General features: G+C 41.7%; 1 protein-coding gene across 18 annotated transcripts in view; it reads right to left on the reverse strand.

Moving 5' to 3' along the window:
- ank1a (ankyrin 1, erythrocytic a) overlaps window positions 1–23,058 on the reverse strand; it is a 233,504-nt gene that overhangs the window by 203,270 nt on the left and 7,176 nt on the right. For 9 of the 18 annotated variants that reach the window (XM_071353025.1, XM_071353040.1, XM_071353022.1 and 6 more), the window contains exon 1: window positions 8,916–9,168. The exons of 1 other annotated variant lie outside the window; for it this stretch is intronic. In XM_071353025.1, the coding sequence (XP_071209126.1) occupies window positions 8,916–9,041 (126 nt within the window). In that variant the 5' untranslated portion in view covers window positions 9,042–9,168. Of the gene's footprint in view, window positions 1–8,915; window positions 9,171–23,058 lie in introns of those variants that run through there. 8 more of the 18 variants (XM_071353041.1, XM_071353030.1, XM_071353023.1 and 5 more) reach the window with 5 other exon arrangements.

Here is a 23,058-nt window from a genome sequence, read left to right on the forward strand (position 1 = left end):
AAAATATAAAACAACAGGTAAGAGACATGAGGAAGTATCCAAGGTCCTGTGTTATAGATATGTTGTTAATGTTCTGAGGACTGTAGGCCTTAACATGACAATGAAATCTGAGGAAAATCATTAATAATGTTGCTAAAGACCTGCAGAGCAACAGACCATCTTGAAACACCTGGGTGAGTCAGACAGTGGAGTAAATACATTGCTATTGAAGTTGTTTTGAGACCAGGCCAATGGCACGCTCTGCTGTCTGATAGTGAAGACAGTTACAGAAGGAGATGCATCAGTGCTCACAGACCCAGATTAGCATAACTGGCCATGTCCAACAGCTTTTGTGTGTCTGACGCAGTGTACCAGGCTGGAGCCATCACCTGATGCCACCTCTTTCATATGGTGCCAAACTGAGGAACAGTTAAAGAAGCCACTGTCAAATGCTTTTGTCCAGACATGGGGTATACAGATACAGTAACACTGCAGGAAACAACCTTTTCCTTGTAAAAATACAAAAATGTAGTAGTTCAACTAGGGTACAGTGGTTGCGTGTTTGTGTTGTAGGCCACACATACTTCTTTCCAAATGTGTAAAAAAAACATGCTTGTTTTGTGTTGTGGGTTTTATAACCACGTCTTTATACCCATTAGTTCAACCATTTATCCAGAACGTGATCATCTCAAAACACAATACCCATCATGGTCTGTGAAAAAGAGCGCCACCTTGTGGTGGTCTCCGAAAGAGGTGCCGGTTTAGGTTTACTGTAGGTGGAACTATCCCAGAGTCCCGATAAGAGGACGAAAATGACCAGAAGGAGACAAGGATACAACTCACACTTTATTACCACACCAAACAGACACACAAGAAGGAAAAATTGTGAAAGTGATAGTGATAGTGGTTTTCTATAGTGGAATAGAAGAAACAGGGAATCTATTGCACAACAGCAAAGGCTAATAGCAATGTAGCATGTTGCACAGGCTAACAGTAATAGCTGTAATGCACACAATTTAATGACTAGAGATTAGCATGTAGCGGCTAATACCATTGGGCTAGTGAGCAGGACGTAGCACCATAAACACACTATGTACATTAGCAGTGAGCTAGCATGGTATACAATATATACAGTGCCTTCAGAAAGTATTTACCCGCCTGGACTTTTTCTAGATTTGGTTGCAAAGAACGGTTGTTTTTTTCTTTGTATTTTCTTTTACCAGATCTATTGTGTTATATTCTCCAACATTAATTACACATTTCCACAAACTTCAAAGTGTTTCCTTTCAAATGGTATCAAGAATATGCATATCGTTGCTTCAGGTCCTGAGCTACAGGCAGTTAGATTTGGGTATGTCATTTCAGGCGAAAATTTTAAAACAGGGGCGGATCCTTAAGAGGTTTTCAAACAGCGCAATAGTAATGACATGCTGAATGAGTATCTTTTTAATTACTGATGCAAAGGCCTACATGATGCAACCCTGCATTCAGCAAGCTCAGCGAGCTATGACCTAATAAGAAAAATGATCTGGTCCCATCATAGCCAATGTCATGGCCCACATAAAACTGTTTTTTACAGCTGATTTATTACTATGTCATATGCTACAACTAGGGTCTGGAGTTAGCCTACTACCAGATCAGGAAAAACTCTAGGAGAGAGAATAGCAGTGGTCCAATGTTTTCCCAGCGTGAGTACTACAGTCAATGTGTTGACAGAACTTCGGTAGCATTTTCCTAAAATTCACATGGTAAAAGATCCCCAGCTAAAATAAATGTGGCCTCAGGATATGTGGTTTCCAGTTTGCATAAAGTCAGAGTAGTTCCTTGAGGGCCGTCGTGGTATCGGCTTGAGGGTGAATATACACGGCTGTGACTGTAACCGAAGAGAATTCTCTTGGGCGGTAATACTCAAGATCTGGTCCATCACCCTCTGGAATAGCGCTGTAGCACTTGTGATTCCAAACTGTAGACAACAGTACCTGAAGAGACCTTCTTGACTTTTCATCCACGTGTATCTGCAAGTAGGCTTGGCAGAGGTTGGTTTTGCTGAACTTCTGACTTCCAGCTAAGCCCACAAAAAGGTTGTCGGTGTGAGGTAGTGGATACTGCTCAGCGGACAACACATGGTTAACTGTGACTTTAAAGTCTCCACATTTCCTGATTCTACCATTTTTTAAAGAACTGGTACGATGGGTGTAGCCCATTCATACACGCTGACCAGCTCCAATACTTTTATTATTGAATAGATCCAAATCAGCCTCGACTTTTGGTCTGATAGCATAAGGTACTGATCGTGCTTTCAGAAACGTTGGTTTGCTGTCTGGCTTAATGCTAAGCATCACTGTCTGTCATGCTACCCAGCTCTCCATTAAAGACTTCTCCATGTTTTTTTAAGATGGTGGGTACATGGTGAGTGCTGGCTGCAGTGGAAGGTATTTCAGTGTCTTTTGTAGACTTTCTCTGACACAAGCAGACACAAGAGATACAGCTGCCCCTGTGTCCCTCTAGCAAGGGAGAAACATGGTAGCCTTGTGACTTCCTCGTCTGATGAGTCAATCACCTCAGTGTTCTCCTTCTCAATAGCGTGAACATGTCTCTTCTTCTTTCGTTGGAATGTCTCTTTCTTGTTTTTAAGTCTTTGACCTTTTCTCGGGTTGGGGTGTAGGGTTTGAACATAGCCTGAAGGTAGTGAGGGTAACACATTGAAGTTGAGCTTGAGGTGGTGGGCTGACATCCAAGCTGAGATATCTGCCAGGCACTTAGAGATGCATGTTGTTAGAAGGGGGAAGGAATAAAGTTGTGGAGTGTCATCTGCATAGCAATGATAGGAGAGACCATGTGAGGATATGACTGAGCTGAGTGACTTGGTGTATAGAGAGAAGAGGAGAGGGTCTAGAACCGAGCCCTGGGGGACACCAGTATTGAGAGTACGTAGTGCAGACACAGATATTGTCAGTGTCACCTGGTAGAAGTGGCCTGCTAGGTAGGATGCAATCCTAGACTTTGCAGAGCCTGTGACCCTCAGCACTGAGAGGGTGGAGAGGAGGATCTGATGGTTGACAGTGTCAGTTGAGTGACCAGTCTTGAAGCCTGACTGATTAGGGTCAAGAAGATTATTCAGAGAGAGATAGAGAGAGTTGGTCAGAGACAGCACACTCAAGTGTTTTGGAAAGAAAATAAAGAGTCTGGAGAAGGGAGGAGTAGTTGGGATCGAGCGGGCAGGTTGTCGGGTGGCGAATAGTCAATAGTTGCAGCATTTCATCTGGAGAGAGAGGGGAGAAAGAGGTCAAGGCGTAGGGTAGTTCTGTGTGAGTGGGACCAATGGACTCAATAGGCTGAGTGAATGAGGAACGGTGGTCGTCAACCTTCTTTTCAAAGTGGTTGACAAAGTAATCTGCAAAGAGTGAGGTGGAAAGGGGGATAATGAGGGATAAGAAGGTGGAAAAGAGTTAGAGGCAGAAGCTTGAAATTTAGAGTAATAGAAAGTGGCTTTAGCAACAGATATAGAGGAAGAGAAGGTAGAGAGGAGGGAGTGAAAGGATGATAGGTCCTCCGAAAGTTACATTTTCCAAAATTTTTGCTCAGTTGCCTGCAGCCCTGTTCTCTAAGCTTGAAATTAGTCACTGAGCCACGGAGCAAACAGGGAGGGCTGAGTTGGCTGGGAGGAAAGGGGACAGTGCGAGTCATAGGATGTGGAAAGGGAGGAGAGTAGGGTTGAAGAGGCACAATCAGGAGACAGGAGGGAGAGGGATTTAGCAAAAGGGAGAGATGATAGGATAGCCAATGTCAGGAAATTAACTTATCAAGGTGTCAAGCTCATTGAGGAACTCTCCAAGGGCACCTGGAAGGCGATAGATGACAAGTGGACAAGTGACAGTGACAGCATGGAATTCAAATGAGGAGATGGACAGGTGAGTGAGATTGAAAAAGCTGATTAAGAAGAAATGAGTAGCCCTGTGCCACCACCGCGATGACTAGATGCTCTCGGACTATGAGAGAACACGTAGTCAAATGAGAGAGCAGCTGTAGTAGGAGTGTTGTCTGGGGTGAACTATGTCTCTGTCAGGGCCAAAAAGACAAGGGACTAAAGGGCAGCATAGAAATGAACTCTGCGTTCTTGACCGCAGATCGGCAGTTCCAAACGCTGCCAGAGACCAGGAATTCCACATTCATTATTCGCGCAGGGTACACTAAAATAGAAGGGTTGCAACCAAGGGGTGGGGAGAGTCTGTAAAGCCTACAGGGAGAGGAGCGAACAGGTATAGAAAACACACCAATATTTGCCAAAGCCACAAAAAGGCTAAATGAGATAATCAGAAAATTAACAACTCATACAACTCGGCAGAACAACTCGTCAGAACCTCTTTATTTCGGTGACGATCTTAGTTTTGCAGAGAGACCTCCGCTTACAGATGCCACTGAGAGAATAGAGACTGAAGTACTAGCACTAATTGCTAATTGCCTTGCAAAGGTGAAGGGCACATCTCCTGGTACTAATTGCTGATTTCCTATGAGAGGAGAAACCACTCCATCTCCAATTATAGCCACTGGTTGCAAAAAAACACCAGTTCTACCCCTTAAAACTTCTTCGGGATCGGTGTCCCTTCCATGGGACGGTTGAGCTAACGTAGGCTAATGTGATTAGCAGGTTGTAAGTAACAAGAAAATTTCCCAGGACATAGACATATCTGATATTGGCAGAAAGCTTAAATTCTTGTTAATCTAACTGCACTGTCCAATTTACAGTAGCTATTACAGTGAAAGAATACCATGCTATTGTCTGAGGAGAGTGCACAATTTTGAACATGAAAAGTTATTAATAAACAAATTAGGCACATTTGGGCAGTCTTGATACAACATCTTGAACAGAAATGCAATGGTTCATTGGATCAGTCTAACACTTTGCACATACACTGCTGCCATCTAGTGGCCAAAATATAAATTGCACCTGAGCTGGAATAGTACATTATGGCCTTTCTCTTGCATTTAAAAGATGATAGTACAAAAAAAAACGTGGTATTATCTTTTACCAGATCTATTGTGTTATATTCTCCTTCATTCCTTTCACATTTCAACAAACTTCGAAGTGCTTCCTTTCAAACGGTACCAAGAATATGCATATCCTTGCTTCAGGTCCTGAGCTACAAGCAGTTAGATATGGGTGTCCTTTTAGGTGAAAATTGAAAAAAAGGGGCAGATCCTTAAGAGGTTTTAACAACACTATCAACAAGCAGGTCCTACGGGCCCTAGTTTTGTCTGGTGTGAAATGGCTAGCTAGTTAGCGGGGTGTGCGCTAATAACATTTCAATGGGTGATGTCACTCGCTCTGAGACCTTGAAGTAGTTGTTCCCCTTGCTCTGCAAGGGCCGCGGCTTTTGTGAAGTGATAGGTAACGATGCTTCGAGGATGTCAGTTGTTGATATGTGCAGAGGGTCCCTGGTTCGGGGCGAGGAGAGGGACAGAAGCAAAACTGTTGGTTTTGGACTACTGTTCAGTGGTGTGATCAGGTGCCACAAAGAGGGACTTAGGAAAATTCCAATTGGCTCAGAACAGGGCAGCACGACTAGCCCTTAAAAGTACAGGGGGAGCTAACATTAATGATATGCATGTCAATCTCTCATAGCTCAAAGTGGAAGAGAGATTGACATCATCACTACTTGTTTTTGTAAGAAGTGTTGTACAGAGCTGTCTGTTTAAACTACTAGCACACATCTCGGACACCCATTCATACCCCACAAGACAAGCCACCAGAGGTCTTCACAATCCCAAGTCCAGAACAGAAAATGGGAGGCGCACAGTACTCTATTCCACATCAGGTAACTGGTGCATGCAGTAGAATCAGATTGTCTTTTTTAAAGGTAAAAATACACCTTATGGAACAACGGGACTGTGACAAGACACACGCAAAAGGTGCAGACACACGCATACACACACAAGCACAAGCACATGCACTCTATACACACGTACATTGTAATATTGTTGTATAGTGGTATTATACATTTTGTATTGTAGATATGTAGTGGTGTAATAATGTTATATGATGTACTGTTTTATATTTTGTTTTATATGTAATATAAGTGCCTTACTGTGCTTGGACCAAGAAAGAGTAGCTGCTGCCTTGGCAGAAACTAATGGGGATCCATAAAAATACAAAAACAAATAATGATGATTTGGGAGACAGGAATTAGTTCAAGTGCACAGTCGCTAAATGCTAACAAGCCCAAGTGAACATAAACAAATTGCAATGACAGACACCCCAGCTCATAAAGTTGTACAACAATCTTAAAAGGTTTTCTGCACACACAAAACAAATATTAGACAGCAGGGTTCTTGATCCAAGAAGGGATTGATTGTCTCTGCAGTAACCCAAGAAGCTTGATTTTACAAGCTAGCCACTTAGCAAGCAAGTTAGCAAACCAAATGCATAGCTGGAGCCCTAAGCTGGAGAGTTTTTTTTTGGCACATCTTATAAGATATTTAGCTGGTAAATATTAGTAGAGAATTTCAAGTGTAACTTGAACACCTCTCTTGCACTGCACAACAGTGGATCGTCACAACACGAAAGCTTCCGTTTGCTCCGTGGGCTCTTTGTAAACAAATGTACCATGTGACTACTGGGCTGGCTATATCAGCTGATTTAGGGCTTCATAATGAAAAAATAATGCAACAGACAAAATGATGAACGCAATCTGCTTGATCTATTAACCTAGTGCACAAGATGACTGCAGGCATTTATTTTTAAATAACAAATATTCCCCAATTTTTGGGCCGGGGTATTGAAAATTGTATCGTGGGTTGCATTAAGACCCTCACAAACTTTTACAGATGCACAATCAAGAGCATCCTGTCGGGCTCTATTAGCGCCCGCAAACGCAGGGCTCTCCAGAGGGTGGTGCGGTCTGCCCAACGCATCACCGGGGGCACACTGCCTGCCCTCCAGGACAACTACAGCACCCAATGTCACAGGAAGGCCAAAAAGATAAACAAGGACATCAACCACCCGAGTCACGGCCTCTTCACCCCATTATCATCCAGAAGGCGAGGTCAGTAAAGGTCCATCAAAGCTGGGACCGAGACACTGAAAAACAGCTTCTATCTCAAGGCCATCAGACTGTTAATAGCCATCACTAGCCACTAGCACCACCTGGTACTCAACCCGGCACCTTAGAGACTGCTGCCCTACACACATAGAATCACTGGCCACTTTAATAATGGAACACTAGTCACTTTAATAATATTTACATACTGCTTTACTCATCTCATATGTATATAATGTATTCTATTCTACTGTATTTTAGTCAATGCCACTTCAACATTACTCGTCCTAATATTTATATTTCTTAATTCCATTATTTTACTTTTAGATTTGTGTGTATTGTTGTGAATTGTTAGATATTACTGCACTGTTGGAGCTAGGAACACAATCATTTTGCTACACCCGCAATAACGTCTGCTAAATATGTGTATGTGACCAATAAAATGTGATTTGATTCAACACACACACACACACGCACACGCACACAAATCAAAAAGGCAGACCGGAATGCTGAACACGTGCACTTTGTTCTGATTAACTGTGAATCCTGTTGTATTGTTCAACACAAGTCTATCACAACCGAATGATTGTGGCATGTACCAATACTGAGGCTGATAAAAAAAACACTGTGGACTTAACAGCCATGTGGGTGGGATTAGACTAGAAAGTAATAACAGATAAAAGTGATAAAAGAAGAAGGGGCATTTCCAACTGCTATTTTAAGAGAGCAATAAAAACAAAGACTAAATTGTGAATTTAGTGGCGGGGGCCGTTGAGGGCCCATTGGTTCTCGGGTCCATGAGTCACTTGCCCATATCTAAACACACTAATACACTCATAGCACATACTGTAGTTAGCTACAGAATCTAAGTTTGTCTTCCTATTCTAAGCAACACTGTTCTAATGAAACAGCTGGAGCTGGAGCCCCTCCCCCTCAACAGAACCCTTCGTGATGGTGCCAACCTCCACTGTGACACCTGTCCCAGGTAGGTCTGACTGATATCCATTCTGCCTATCTCTCACGTTGCCTTCTCTTATCATAACTCCCAACCACTCCCCATTTCTTTCACCCGTTATCCCCCCATACATTGGCAGTCAGACTCAAACTAAGCAAAACAACCTCACCAGCACCCCAGTACCCCTTCTCTCCCCCTCTGGGTGCGTCCTGTATGGGTGAGGAAGACAGACAGACAGACAGACAGACAGACAGACAGACAGACAGACAGACAGACAGACAGACAGACAGACAGACAGACAGACAGGCAGACAGACAGACAGACAGGCAGGCAGGCAGGCAGGCAGGCAGGCAGGCAGGCAGACAGACAGACAGACAGACAGACAGACAGACAGACAGACAGACAGACAGACAGACAGACAGACAGACAGACAGACAGACAGACAGACAGACAGACAGACAGACAGACTTATCAATAGGCTAAACGATGCTCATCAATGATGCTAGCTGTTCCTGTAGACTTCCAATCACTGCACTAACGCTAGTTAGCATTGGCTCTCAAAACTACCTCTAACTTCCTTAATACTTAACGCAGATAGAGCGAGAGAGCGACAGAGAGATAAAAGGAGAGAGAGAAAGAGGTAGAGTACCACACAGACCCATAGGACAGTTCTGCCACAGGACAGTCAGTAAAGCAGGAAGAGGAGTAGGAGAGCATGCAGTGTGTTTACAGTTTCCCCATGTCTGTGTGCACAGTACATGTCTGCCAGTGTCACTGTGCACACACTGTAGAAATGCATCAGTATATGTCCATGTGTGCCCCAGCACCCCTGATCAGAGCTTAGCATGAGAGAGAAAGAAGGGGGGTGTATCTCTCCCTCCTGCCCCTCTCTCCATCTCTCCCCCTTCCCACTCCCTCTGACCCCCCGTGAGTGGACCCCTTACCTTGCGCTTTTTATCCCGCGAGCGGTTCCTCTTCTTGGCCTTCTCCTCCTCCTTCTCCTTTCGCTCCGCCTCAATCTGGGCTTCTAAATCCTTGTTCTTGCGGAGATGTTTGGCGGCTTGTGCCATATTTCAGCCTGGTTGAGACGACTGTCTTGTGGAGATGAAGGTGGTAGAGGCCTGGCGAGGTCTTAGGTTGGGGCTGGGGCTTGGGGGTTGCAGTGCTGGAGGTCCTGCCTGCCGTGGGCGGATGCTGATGGTGCCAGTGTGTTTTTCTACGTATGGCCCTGCAGCGTCTGATGGCGTGCTCACATTCTGCCTCCTCCTCCTCCTCCTCTTCAGCAGTGCAGTCACACACACACACATGCCGCGCACACACAGGGAGGTAGTCCTCAGCCGTCTGCTGTGGGATGCTACTGCAGCGCATCACAGAACCCGCTCTCTCTATCTTTTCCTCTCCCTGTCTTTCTCGCTCATGTACACTTTCCCTGTGTAATTATTTTTGCTCCCTCTTCCTCTGCTCCTCCGTTCTTCCTCACTCTGAACCACAACAAGGGAACAGAACAGGGGGAATGCAGTTGATGCTGCAGACTTTTCTGTCTCTTTTTCTCTCTATCTTTCCCTCTCTCTTTAGCCTCTAAAGTCCCTCTTCCTCTCGTGTTCTGTTCTGCATTCCTGTGAAACTATTCCGACCACCTTCTAAGAAAATAAAAAGATTAAGAAGAGGGGGACGGACAGAGGAATAGAACAGCTTGAACAGCTTTAAGTGAAAGTCAAATCTCCCTCTCTTGCTGCTGCATTGATTTGGTTTCTTGTTGCAATTTTTTATTTTTTTATTTCTCTCCTCTCTCTAATAGTCCTGCTGCTTGTCCATCTGTGGAGGGAGTTGCGGACAGAGCGATGGACAGAGCTGTGGGAGGCACTGAGCATCACAGGCATTCTGAGTATCATCACTCTCACTCAACAAGAGACCAGAGAAGAAAAAACCCATTCCAAAACATGCACGTAAAAAACTGCCTCGCTCTCACTCGCTTACTATGCTGCTACCTTCCTCTCCCGCTCTCACTGCTCCCCCACCCTCTCCCTATTCCACTCTCTCTTTGCTCCCTCTCCCCCTTCCTCCATTGGTACCCATGCATGCTTGCTGGTGCAGTGTGTGTGTACATTTGTGCGTACTGCTTGTGTGTGACATAACATACTATTCTATATCACACTCTGAGCTGCGGTAATAACACCAGCAAGCCTGCTACCAGCTCAAGTGTACTCTCCCTTGCTCTCTTTCTCGCTGCTCACCCTCCCTCTCTCCCTGCTCTTCAGGCGCTGTGGCGAACAGGATTGGTACCCATGCAGGCTTGCTGGTGCAGTGTGTGCGTGTCTGTGTAATGTGTCTAAACATGGGTGCATGTATGAGAATAAGTGTGTGTGAGCGCGCTCGTGAGTGTCAGTGGCGTAGCGCAGTTTCGCGGGCCCTCCCGCAAGGTACGAGCAAGGCACCCCCCCACCAAAAATACAGATTTTGTTTATAATTTTATATTTTTATGGAGCAGAGAGAAACATTTGCAGTATTATAGATAATCTTATGCTATTTTGCACATTTTGCCATTAGGCTGAGAGAAAATGTTGCTGTTTTCAAAGCTCAGGGATTCTTGAAAGATGGGACATTCTCAACTTTTTTCCCAGAAATATTCTAAATATAAAAACATTTTGAAAATATATATTTTGATGGACCAAAGTATAAGCTATCACACCATGTAAAGGACCAACCTCATTCAGACAACATGCAATGTGTTTATTTGGATCCCCGTTAGGTCTTGCAGAAGCAGCACTTACTCTTCCTGGGGTCCACAAAAACAAAACACATGACAAGTAACTAAACACTGACACACTGATAGACACCCAAATCTATAATACAACAATATACAAACAATACAACAAACAAAAATGATGTGACTGTTAGAGTGTGTCTGTCTGTGCATGTGTTTGTGTGTCCCCTCACAGTACCCTCCGTTCCATGAGTTGGTTGTTTATCCGTATTCTTATGATAATTTTGCTGTTTGCTTGAGTAATTGGAGATGGAAGGGAGTTCCATGCTAACATGGCTGTGTATAGAACTGTACGTTGCTGTGAATTCATTTTGGACTTGGGGACTATGAAGAAATGTGTGGAGTATGTATGGATGTCTGAGCTGAATCTTATTTGGTTACGCAGACAATCTGGAATTTTTGTCACAGTAATATTTCTCATAAAACCTAGAAGTGAAGCAGTTAATCTCTCGTCAACCCTCAAGATGGGCATGCAGGGAGTAGATCTGCTTTAATATGGTATGATTGTAGCTTCCATCAATGTAATTGACTGCATCACTTCCAATCCACCATATATTTTTTTGCAAATGTATATATACAGTACCAGTCAAAAGTTTGGACACACCTACTCATTCAAGTGTTTTTCTTAGTTTTTACTATTTTCTACATGGTAGAATAATAGTGAAGACATCAAAAGTATGAAATAATACATATGGAATCATGTAGTAAGCAAAAAATAGTTAAACTAATGTAAACTAAATGTATTTGAGATTCTTCAAAGTAACAACCCTTTGCATTGATGACAGTTTTGCACACTTGGCATTCTCTCAACCAGCTTCATGAGGTAGTCACTTAAAAGTTAATTTATAGAATTTCTTTCTTTCTTAACGCGTTTGAGCCAATCAGTTGTGTTGTGACGAGGTATGGGTGGTATACAGAAAATAACCCTATTTGACAAAAGACTAAGTCCATATTATGGCAAGAACAGCTCAAATAAACAAAGAGAAACGACAGTCCATCATTACTTTAAGACATGAAGGCCAGTCAATCCGGAAAATTTCAAGAACTTTTAAAGTGTCTTCAAGTGCAGTCGCAAAACCCATCAAGCGCTATGATAAAACTGGTTCTCATGAGGACCGCCACAAGAAAAGAAGACCCATGGTTACCTCTGCTGCAGAGGAATAGTGCATTAGCGTTAACTGCACCTCAGATTGCAGCCCAAACAAATGCTTCACAGTTCAAGTTCAAGTAACAGACACATCTCAACAAGGAGACTGCGTGAATCAGGCCTTCATGGTCGAATTGCTGCAAAGAAACCACTACTAAAGGACACCAATAAGAAGAAGAGACTTGCTGGGTCAAGAAACACAAGTAATGGACATTAGACTGGTGGAAATCTGCCCTTTGGTCTGATGAGTCTAAATTTGAGATTTTTAAGAGGAAGGGGCAACCGCCTAGTCGTTGTGAGATACAGAGTAGGTGAACGGATGATCTCTGTGCGTGTGGTTTATTTATTATTATTATTGTTACCTTTATTTAACTAGGCAAGTCAGTTAAGAACAAATTGGTGGTTCCCACCGTGAAGCATGGAGGAGGTGTGATGGTATGGGAGTGCTTTTCTGATGACACTATCAATGATTTATTTAGAATTCAAGGCACACTTAACCAGCATGGCTACCACAGCATTCGGCAGCTATACGGCATCCCATCTGGTTTGCGCTTAGTAGGAGTATAATTTGTTTATCAACAGGACCACATGAAAGGACAACATGACAACAGGACAATGACCTACAATGTAGAAAATAGTAAAAATAAAGAAAAACCCTTGAATGAGTAGTTGTGTCCAAACTTTTGACTGGTACTGTATATGCATAAATACATACACATACACACACATAAATACACACATATACACATACATACATACTTACAGTACCAGTCAAAAGTTTGGACACACCTACTCATCCAAGAGTTTTTCTTTATTTGTACTAATTTCTACGTTGTAGAATACTAGTGAAAAAGTAATTGAAATGATTGGCAACATAAAAACGTTTTGTTATAAATGACCCATCAACTAAAATGAACAATGGAGATGAATTGAGTTTTCTGCCCATTATATATTTTAAGGTACTGCAAAATCTTTTTCCATTGTGTTTTATGTCATTTATCTTTGTTTTGTAATATTATTATTATTTGTAATATATTAATATCTTTTTATTTAGTCACAACTTTTCTCAATTTACATTATGTCAACCAATCAGCTGAGCAGCCCGACTTGTTTGCCACCACTTTTGCACAATTTATTTGAACCATACAATTGTTCAATTCATCATCTGTCAAGGGGGCTCTAACAGTTCTCACAGTTAGTTTCTTAACAGGTGCATGCTTGTCAACAATTGACGTTAATAATTTTACAAATAGTTCCAGTGATGCATCTTGATTCACTTCCTCAAACACATCAGACCAACATACATTTTTGACATCTACAACAAAATAATCCTGATAAAACATTTTGTATGATCTCTTATAAATTACTTTAGGCCCAACCTTTGGTATTTTAGTTTTCCTTTTTATTGCCACAATGTTATGGTCAATACAGCCAATGAAAACTGATATTGCTTTGGTGCAAAGCTCTGCAGCATTAGTGAAGATATGATCAATACAAGTGGATGTCACAGTTAGACTCTTCCTCTTGAGAGGACAGTTAATTGCTAGCTAGTCAGTGTTCAGGTCACCCAGAAAATAGACCTCTCTGTTAACATCACTTTATCAAGCATTGCACACATATTACCCAAATACTGACTGTTAGCACTTGGTGGCCTATAGCAGCACCCCAAAATAAGAGGCTTTAGGAGAACTCACAACCACAACACTTCAACAACATTTGACATGAGATGCTCTCTAAGCTTTACAGGAATATGGCTCTGAACATATACAGCAACACATCCCCATAGGCATTCCTGTCTTTTCTGTAGATGTTATATCCCTGTATTGCTACTGCTGTATCATCAAAGGAATTATCAAAGTGAGTTTCAGATATGGCCAGGATATGAATGTTATCCGACGTTAGCAAGTTATTGGTTTAATTAACCTTATTTCTAAGATTACATATATTAATATGGGCTATTCTTTGCCCTTTCCTTGGTAGCTTATCGGAGATAGACATAATATGGAGACATAATAAATACGTGTGTGTGTGTGTGTGTGTGTGTGTGCGTGCGTGCGTGCGCGCGTGCGTGCGTGTGTGTGTGCGTGTGTGCGTGCGTGTGTGTGTGTTTGTGTGTGCGTGCGTGTGTGTGTGTGTGTGTGTGTCTGAGAGAGAGAGAGACGTTTGGCTGAAGCTACTGACCCTGAGGCTTGGCTCTCTTATTCCTCACAGCCTTTTCTCCTGGGAGGGCGGAAAATGAGCCTGTCGTAGTAGATGTAAGCAATGTTCCCATGCTCTCTGGCAGCTTTCATATCTGGGATAAGTTCTTTCCGCCTCTGTCGCACAGCTTCAGAGAAGTCCTCATTGAGGAAGATGCTGGTTCATCCATCTGCAGCTTTTCAGTAAAAAAAAGTCTTACTTTCTCCTCAGACTCAAGCCAGTTCTCATGTGAAGACTCTGGTACGCCATCAACAACGATGTTATTCCTCCTGGACTGTCCCTCTAGACAGTCTGTTTTCCCAGTCATTGTTAATATTGATTCACAGAGAGTGCTGATGTCAGCTCGAGAGGACTTTGTTGTCATCTTGCTTATGGTTAATGGTTGTGATCAGGGTGATTCCAATATTGTTTGTTTAAATCTATCAAAATTAAATAACTTTACTGACCATGAGTAGGCTGGTTGCACTACATGTAATGAGGACATGAATAAGGGGTCTTTATGGTATAACTGACCCTGCTCATTCCTGATTAATTTAGGATTTGAGACAAATATGACAAATATGACCAAATCTCCAGACACATCTTATAGGAATCACAGTTTTGAGAGAAATATTCTTTAAACTCACAGAGTGCTTTTGCAAGAAATTACATCAGATAATTTTCAATTAAAATCCATTATTGCAATTTTGGCATTTTAAACACTTTTTGGAGAGTTTGAAATTGGGATCCTTTCCTCCGGACAAGGGCATTTCCTTTTCTTTTTACTATAAAAATAGATTTACCCTGCCGGACAAGGAATGTCCTGACTTTCACAAATTTCTGAGCAAATATCCTGCTATTCTACACATATCCTGCTATCCCCCCCCCCCCTGTTGTGTCAAGGATATAATTAAGGTCTTTCAAACATTGAATCCTCTCATTGTGCTACTACATTCCTCAATGCTCTACCTGTTATCTTTCTCTCCCTCTCTCTCTTAGAAAAAAAAGGTGCTATCTAGAACCTAAAATGGTTCATTGGCTGTCCCCATAGAAGAACCCTTTGAAAACCCCTTTTGGGTTCCTTTTGGGTTCCTTGTACAACCCTTTCCACAGAGAGTTCTACAGTATATGGAACCCAACAGGGTTCTACCTATAACCAACAAGGGTTCTACCTGGAACCAAATAGGGATAGCCTCCAGGGACAGGCGAAGAACCCTTTTGGAACCCCTTTTTCTAACAGCGTACCTCCCTCCTCTCTTTCTCCTGCAAAGACATCCCCTCATCTGATAGCAGCTCACTATTCTGCAGCAGCATACAGATGAACAGGCCAGGCGTTATTGCCTTCTGTCTGCAGTGCTACTAGTGTATACACATCACTCTCATTCACACACTACCAGGCAGACACACACACCGGCTGTCACACAAGCGATTACAGGTTCGGAAAACATGGAGGCAAAATACTACAGACTCCAAAATAGTGTTATATTACTCTAGTGACGAGGTATTTTCCTAGGCCCAGTAAAGCAGGCTTGTGTAAGTTGTGTGCTGTGTTTTCTCTGACCTAATGACTCGTCATGCTTACAGGGGATGTTAACCCTGCCAGAGGACCACGTCAATGTACCCTGACCAATGACCATCTGAGAGGCCTTACCAACAAGTTACATCCTGACACATACATAACACAACGTCATATTATTTTTCAGTATAATCGAAGTTGAGCTACCACCATTACACCGAGCATTGTCTCTGTGGTTTGTACCTGTGGTTAGATGGTCCTACCTGAGGTTGAGTCTTTGGCTGAGTCTGGGGCTGAGGGGACAGGACTGAAGCTGGGACATAGGGGTACATTAAGTGGTCCTCTGGCAGGGCTAACATCCCCTATAAACATGTGAGGTGGACAGGGCTGAGGCTGGGGCTGAGGGGGACAGGGCTGATGCTGGGGCTGCAGCAGAGAGGGACAGGTTGTGTGGCTCTGTGGGGAGAAAGAAACACCTTGCTACCCTCCTTCACCGTGAAGGCCAGCACAGCCAGCACATTACCCGCTCCACTGTCCCTCTTAAAACACAAGCCCTAAGCTGACAGGCCCTCACACATACACAGACAGTCCTGCCCCAAAGAGAGAAAGAGTGAACACAACCAACATCACAGCCAGTCAAGCCCAGTAGGGTGGTTGTCCATAGCATGACACATATTGTCACTCAGTCACAAGTTAACACAATTCTGAAATAATACAGCTTTGGTGCAGCCAAAAGGTTTGAGTACATAGAGGTGTTATGGATGAAGCTGGTTCCCTATGTCAAGCTATATAGGTTTTTTGCATTATTTTGATTGTCAATCATGAGGAAGGACAAATAAATGTATGTGAGTTAACTCCACTGATAGATTACTCATTCCCTTCATGCATTTATGTGCATTTGTTATTTAAAAGTTACTACAAAGTGATTATGTTTAAGAATCAAACCTGTTTGGTTAAGTGAAATGTGATTGCATACCTGTTATTGTCCTATCATGTTTCCTGACCAGAGTTTTACAGGCAAACGAGTGTGTTTGAGAGCGCAATGTTTAAACTGTGGGTCATGCCAACCTTGATTGTCAGGGAGAGAGGGGGATAATTGGTGAACATTGACATGCATATAGAGAGGAAGTGAGTGGGATAACTGGGCCCAAAATCTGTCTTCTCCAGCAGATGGAGTTTTTCTTTTTTTTCGCTCACCAAGCGAGGGGTTTTTGTCTGGAGGTCAATGAGAGAGAGTCGAATTCGGTTAACAGAACATTTAATGGCTTATTTGCTATGTGTGTCTTCTTTGATAGAATAAAAGTTTCACAATGCTTAGGTTGTTACGAGTGTACTGATATGAGTAGGACATGTGACATCCCGGCAACTTTGATAAAAACACTTGATATCGGAGTTGTGCCTGTTGTCACACGCACATCTGCCTTCTCAATGGCTAGAATGGTCGTACCTGATCTTGCCTATTCCTGACAACCTTCCATTTTTGAAGCCAATGGAGTATCTGGTCAATATAATGGATAATCTGTGATATAATGGAATGTTCCATGGTGAAATACATTGTGGGTAAATGTGTTAAAACTGTTTATTTCCTGTGCCCATATAGGGGAATGTTGGTCTATACTGGGACAAGTTCAGTTGCCAAACATTGTCGTGCATTGCAGATAGAAATGCCACGAATAGAGCCACGTGATTCCTTATTCTACATGCCAGAAAATCATGTTTGGTCTGCATAGTATATTTCTATCTGAACGTTCCAAAAATGTGCGTCCTGCTGAACGTGGCCCTGGTGCTGCTTATGCTAATTGCTATTAGGCGTTATTGAGGCCGCGGTTAGGCCAGTTCTCTGACTTATTGATCTCTGTCCAGTTTATTATGCTCCACCTCCGGTTTATTATTTTGTAAATATTGAAAGTACTTTTGGCACATATTTTTATTCTCCCCTTTGGCAAGAAAATGTACCATCCTTATCTGCCTCCTCACTGCAACATTCCCTGCAACATCCACCACGACAGCCTACCTCACAATGACCTTAGTGCCTCGATAGAGAGTGTGAGTCCACACTTTACTGATGTGGATGGAAACTAAGTGCCATTTTTTACACCAATTCATATTCACTCTACAGGTGAAGAGCGATAGAGAGAGAGATAGAATGTGCCTTGGGGGGATATTCTCATAAACTGATCTAATTTAGTCATGCTCTTTATCAAAGATGATCACATGACCATCGGGTTCTGGAGAGTATTTCTGGAGTAAACACTTTATTAAGTCAGAATAAACCTGCCCAATGACAGACAACACAAAAAACACCTCTTCATATCAATACCTTAATGTTTACATTAATAGCAATACATTTAACTGTCTTTTATCTCCTACAGAGATAGCCTACAGATCACTATGAAGTGGGTTTTGTTATGCTACTCATGTAGAGTCCACCTCACATTTCTATAGAGAGTGTCTCTAGAGTGTAGTGGTTGTTCTGGCAGAGGTCCATCAGCCTACAATACAGTACATGGTGCATGTCATTCTCTCTCTGCACGTTCAACTGCAGCACTGCTGGATCCCACAGTTATCTTTTTTTATACACTATTAGGCAACCATAATGTGGCATACAATAGCCCTACTGTATTTGACTAGATACTGTACCATTGTCCAAAAAATACTGACTCTCTGAATTGCATTGAAAACAGACTTTTGTTTCAGTTATGTCCAGTGGCTCAAAGTATCATAATCCTGCCATTCCAACTGGCTGCTTTTTCATCAGCCCCAAACAAAACTAAGGGTGTAATAATAATGATACATAAGAAACTCATAATAAATCACCATCCTTGGTAAAGGTTAAGACCAAGAAGGCAGCATCACTTTCCTTAAATGTATCAATAATGGAGAAAAAAAATTGCCATTATTAATGTGTATGCTCCAAATTCATATTATACTTTGTTTTTTGATTCTCTGAACAGCATATTGTTAGAATTAACTGAATTCCAACTGGTTATTGGGACAGACATGAATGCCATTCTGGACATGCGGGACAAATCTAATAAGACCAACTATAATCCACAGGCAACCAAGGCTCTCCAACATAAACTCACTGATTACAACCTCATTGATGCCCGGCAAACTCATAACCCTAAAGCAAACAGGCACAAAACATTCTCCCGAATCGATTTTGTACTATTATCTACTCTATTTCCTTCAATCAAGAAAATAGAAATTCAACATGTGAGCCTATCTGATCATCATGCTTACTACTGCCAGCTGCACATTTCACAATCTCCTATAAGAGCCACAAGATGGAGCTTTAATGTTTCCTTACTACAAAATCCTACTTTCTGTGAACAATTTGAAACTGAATTGAATGAATTCATAGTGATTAACAAAAAAAATTATGTGAACCCATCAAAGGTTTTATTAAAAACAATACAACTGCATTTGCATCTGGGCTCAAAAAATTACAATTGAAGAAGATATCCGAATTGGAAACGTTCTTAATGATGTTAGAGCAGCATTGCCCAAACTCGGTCCTGGGGACCCCAAGGGGTGCATGTTTTAGTTTTTGCCCTAGTACTACACAGCTGATTCAAATAATCAAACCTTTATGATGAGTTCATTACTTTAATCAGCTGTGTAGTGCTAGGGCAAAAACCGAAACCTGCACTCCTTGGGGTCCCCAGGACCGAGTTTTGGAAATGCTGCATTTGTAAGGACAGACGCTGGAAATGAGAAGCAGCAAAGGACAGGAACAGAATACAGACAGCGTCTGGACAGGGGAAAACAAAACAACAATAACGCTGACACGGGGAACCAAGGGAGGAACAGACAGATACAGATGCGGCAATCAAAAGGTGAAGGAGTCCAGGTGAGTCCAATGAGCGCTGATGCGCGTAATGATGGTGACAGGTGCTCGTAATGAAGGGCAGCCTGGCGCCCTCGAGCACCAGAGAGGGAGAGCGGGAGCAGGCGTGACAGCGTTAGAGCATTCTCAACAAACACTTTTTTTCAGACCAATGAGTGACTACTCTCTCCTACATCAAAACAGAACTAAATCTATTGATAAGACAGACAGCAGAATTTGCCATCCATCGAGTTAGACTCAACCAGTACTTCCATGGTAATCGACCCAGACATCTTCTGGCTAACAAGCTTCGCAGTAATGATCAATTAGCGGATATTGCAGCAATTGAATCTGACTCAGGTGAATTACAATCAGAACCCAAATTAAACAACCAAGAATTATCCTGTTTCTATAAAGATTTATATACCTCTGATTGTAAATCCACATCAAGCCAGATTAAGTTATTTTTAAAATATATAAAAACTCCTCTTCTCTCAGCTGAGGAAACTGGCTTGCTGGGAGCCCAAATCCCTCTCCATTAATTCAAAAGGGCATTGGACAATGTGAATAAAGGCAAATCACCCGGTTGGGATGGTATTTAAAATTTGGAACCAATTAGGCCCACTGTTATTTGAAATGATTAGCACAGCCGTTCATTTGAAAGGGATGTAAATACAGCACTAATTTCACTTTTATTAAAAAAAGGTAAGAACGCCACCCAGTGTTCTCACTGTCACCTGACCTCCTATCTTTAATAAACACATATATTAAACTATGTTCAAAAATTATATTGTCCCGTCATGAAACATACTTACCCAAATTGGTACATCCGGACCAAAGCGGTTTTGTTAAAAAATATTATCCTCAGATAACCTCTGTCATCTATTACATATCTTACATGCTTCATCAGAAACCAAAGCTCCTTGGGCAGATCTATCTCTTGATGCAGAAAAAGCTTTGAATAGACTAGAATGGTCATATCTTTGGTCGGTTTTGGAACAAATGGGACTTGGCTCCAATTTCATTAATATGGTTAAAATACTAAATGCCAATCCCTCAGCCATAGTAATAACAGGCAATACCTGCTCTGTTCCATTCAGTATAACTAGAGGTAGCAGGCAAGGTGATCCCATCTCACCTCTACAATTTATTTTGTCTATGGAGCCAGCCCCTGCCCCAGCCCCAGCCCCATCCCCAGCCCCAGCCCCTGGCCCTGGCCCTGGCCCAGGCAATTCAACAATCGAAAGAAATCACACCAGTATTTCTCAATTATACGGATCACGTCATTTCATTACATGTCGACGATATCTTTATCTTGACACGGTATCTCAATCCCTCCCAAACGCTTTAAAGATCATAGACAAATTCAGCTTCATCTCAAGATATAAAATACATCTAATCAAATCTACCCGATGGAGGATTCCATCTCACCTTATGGAATCCTAATTGTTTCCCATTTGAAATATTTGGGAATAGATATATTTCCTTTCTTATATAAAATAATTGGCAGAAACCTTAACAGAATACTCAGATCAATTCAATCCTACCTCACTAGATGGACTAATATCCCAGTTGCTTTAACCGGAAGAATATCTATAGTCAAAATGGCTATATTGCCACGGATGAATTTTGTCTCCCCCTTCTGGCTATTGGGATAAAATCCATAGTGCAGTTTTTAAATGTTTATGTCAAGGTAACCAATCCCGGATAAAATTAACAAAATTACAAAGAGAAAAAGATGTAGGAGGACTATCCGTACCTAACTTTACATTGTAAATCCAGGCACTAGCGTTTCATCCCATCCTATATTGGTTTAGATGTGATTCTTCTGCACCCTGGCTGAGTATAGAGAGAAATATGGTGTCTCCTAACGACCTGGAAGAGGTGGTCTTCACAAATACATCCCTTAAACAATGAAACTTCACTTTGGTCCTATTATTGCTCACACAATTTCTATTTGGCACTAATTTCTATTTGACGCCCATACTCCAATACTTCACAATAATAGCTTGCGATCTGGAGGGCGGTCTCTTGCATCACCCAATGGTCCAAATGTGGAATCTGTACCCTTGCATATATAATGAACAGTAATGGTTTGAGGACATTCCAAGATCTGACAGACATACACATTACCATACAACTCCTTTTTCCTATATTTACAATTTAGGTCAGCTATGATGGCCTATGGAGTCCCTTGGGAAACCCAACTACCGAACCATCCAATGATGGGATTTATAAATCAATTATCTGTGCTCCCGAAGGTACGGATCTCTATAATATATCAACAACTTTTGGAAAGCTCATATTCTGAGCTAGCCATTAAAAAAGTGTTGTCCACAGATCTAAGTGAATCTGAACAACCCTTCAACTGGAACAGAATATATATTTCATTTGATTTGAGAATATGGAAAAATATTACCTTGGCACCCTGTAATCCGAACCATTAATTTATACATTTTAAGTTTGTTAACAGACTATATTTAACACCAAGGAAACGTTTTATGATGAAATTGGCCCAAACTCCTAACTATTCACTGAGTCCCCTAAATCAGGTAGGCACATTCTTCATAGGATGTGGGAGTGTCCTGCAGTTAAATGCTTCTGGAACAAAGTAAAAAGTGCATGAATGTAAATGTTCAATGTGTTGCATCTACTGTGTTAGGTAATGGTGAGAGCTCCTTGAATCTCTCAATCAATCAGAGACGATGTTGGCACTTAGATGGCACTCACCACACTCTCTCCCAAATCACCAATGGATACAGTTACTATTAGAAGTTATAACATTTGAATAATCAACAGCGAATTAATACTTATGTAAATTAGGTATTTCTGTCATTATGGGGTATTATGTGCAGATTGATGAGAAAAAAAATTATAATCCATTTTAGAATAAGATTGTAACGTAACAAAATGTGAATAAGTCAAGGGGTCTGAATCCTTTCCGAATGCACTGTATATATATATACTACCGGGGTCACTTAAAAATATCTACATAGGCGTACAGAGGCCCATTATCAGAAACCATCACTCCTGTATTCCAATATGCACGTTGTGTTAGTTAATCCAAGTTTATCATTTTAAAAGACTAATTGATCATTAGAAAACCCTTTTGCAATTATGTTAGCACAGCTGAAAACTGTTGTTCTGATTAAAGAAGCAATAAAACTGGCCTTTGTCATCAAGACAAAGGGTGGCTACTTTGAAGAATCTAAAATATATTTTGAATTGTTTAACACTTTTTTGGATACTACATGATTCCATATGTGTTATTTCATCATTTTGATGTCTTCACTATTATTCTACAACGTAGAAAATAGTTTTAAAAAATTAAGAAAAAACGTTTAATGAGTAGGTGTCCAAACTTTTGACTTGTACAATCCTGCAGTTCCTTATAATGAGAGAAATATAGTTGTTCACTGCATTTCCCTTATCTCCCATTACAGTCAGGTACTAACTGTATGAGTTGTGCAGAGCAACTGGCCACAGCTAGCGATGAGTGTAAGCATTGATGAGACACGGGATACCAGACAGACAGGAATAAAAGAGTGACTGGTTTATGATGCACTACCTCCATTTGTGTTATCACTTTAAACCTGTAGGCCTACTTCTGATCAAGCAGATGTGACTTTTCAATTAATCTGTTATCTTAATCT

The sequence above is a fragment of the Salvelinus alpinus genome, chromosome 19, assembly GCF_045679555.1.
Source record: "Salvelinus alpinus chromosome 19, SLU_Salpinus.1, whole genome shotgun sequence".
Lineage (NCBI taxonomy): Eukaryota > Metazoa > Chordata > Actinopteri > Salmoniformes > Salmonidae > Salvelinus > Salvelinus alpinus.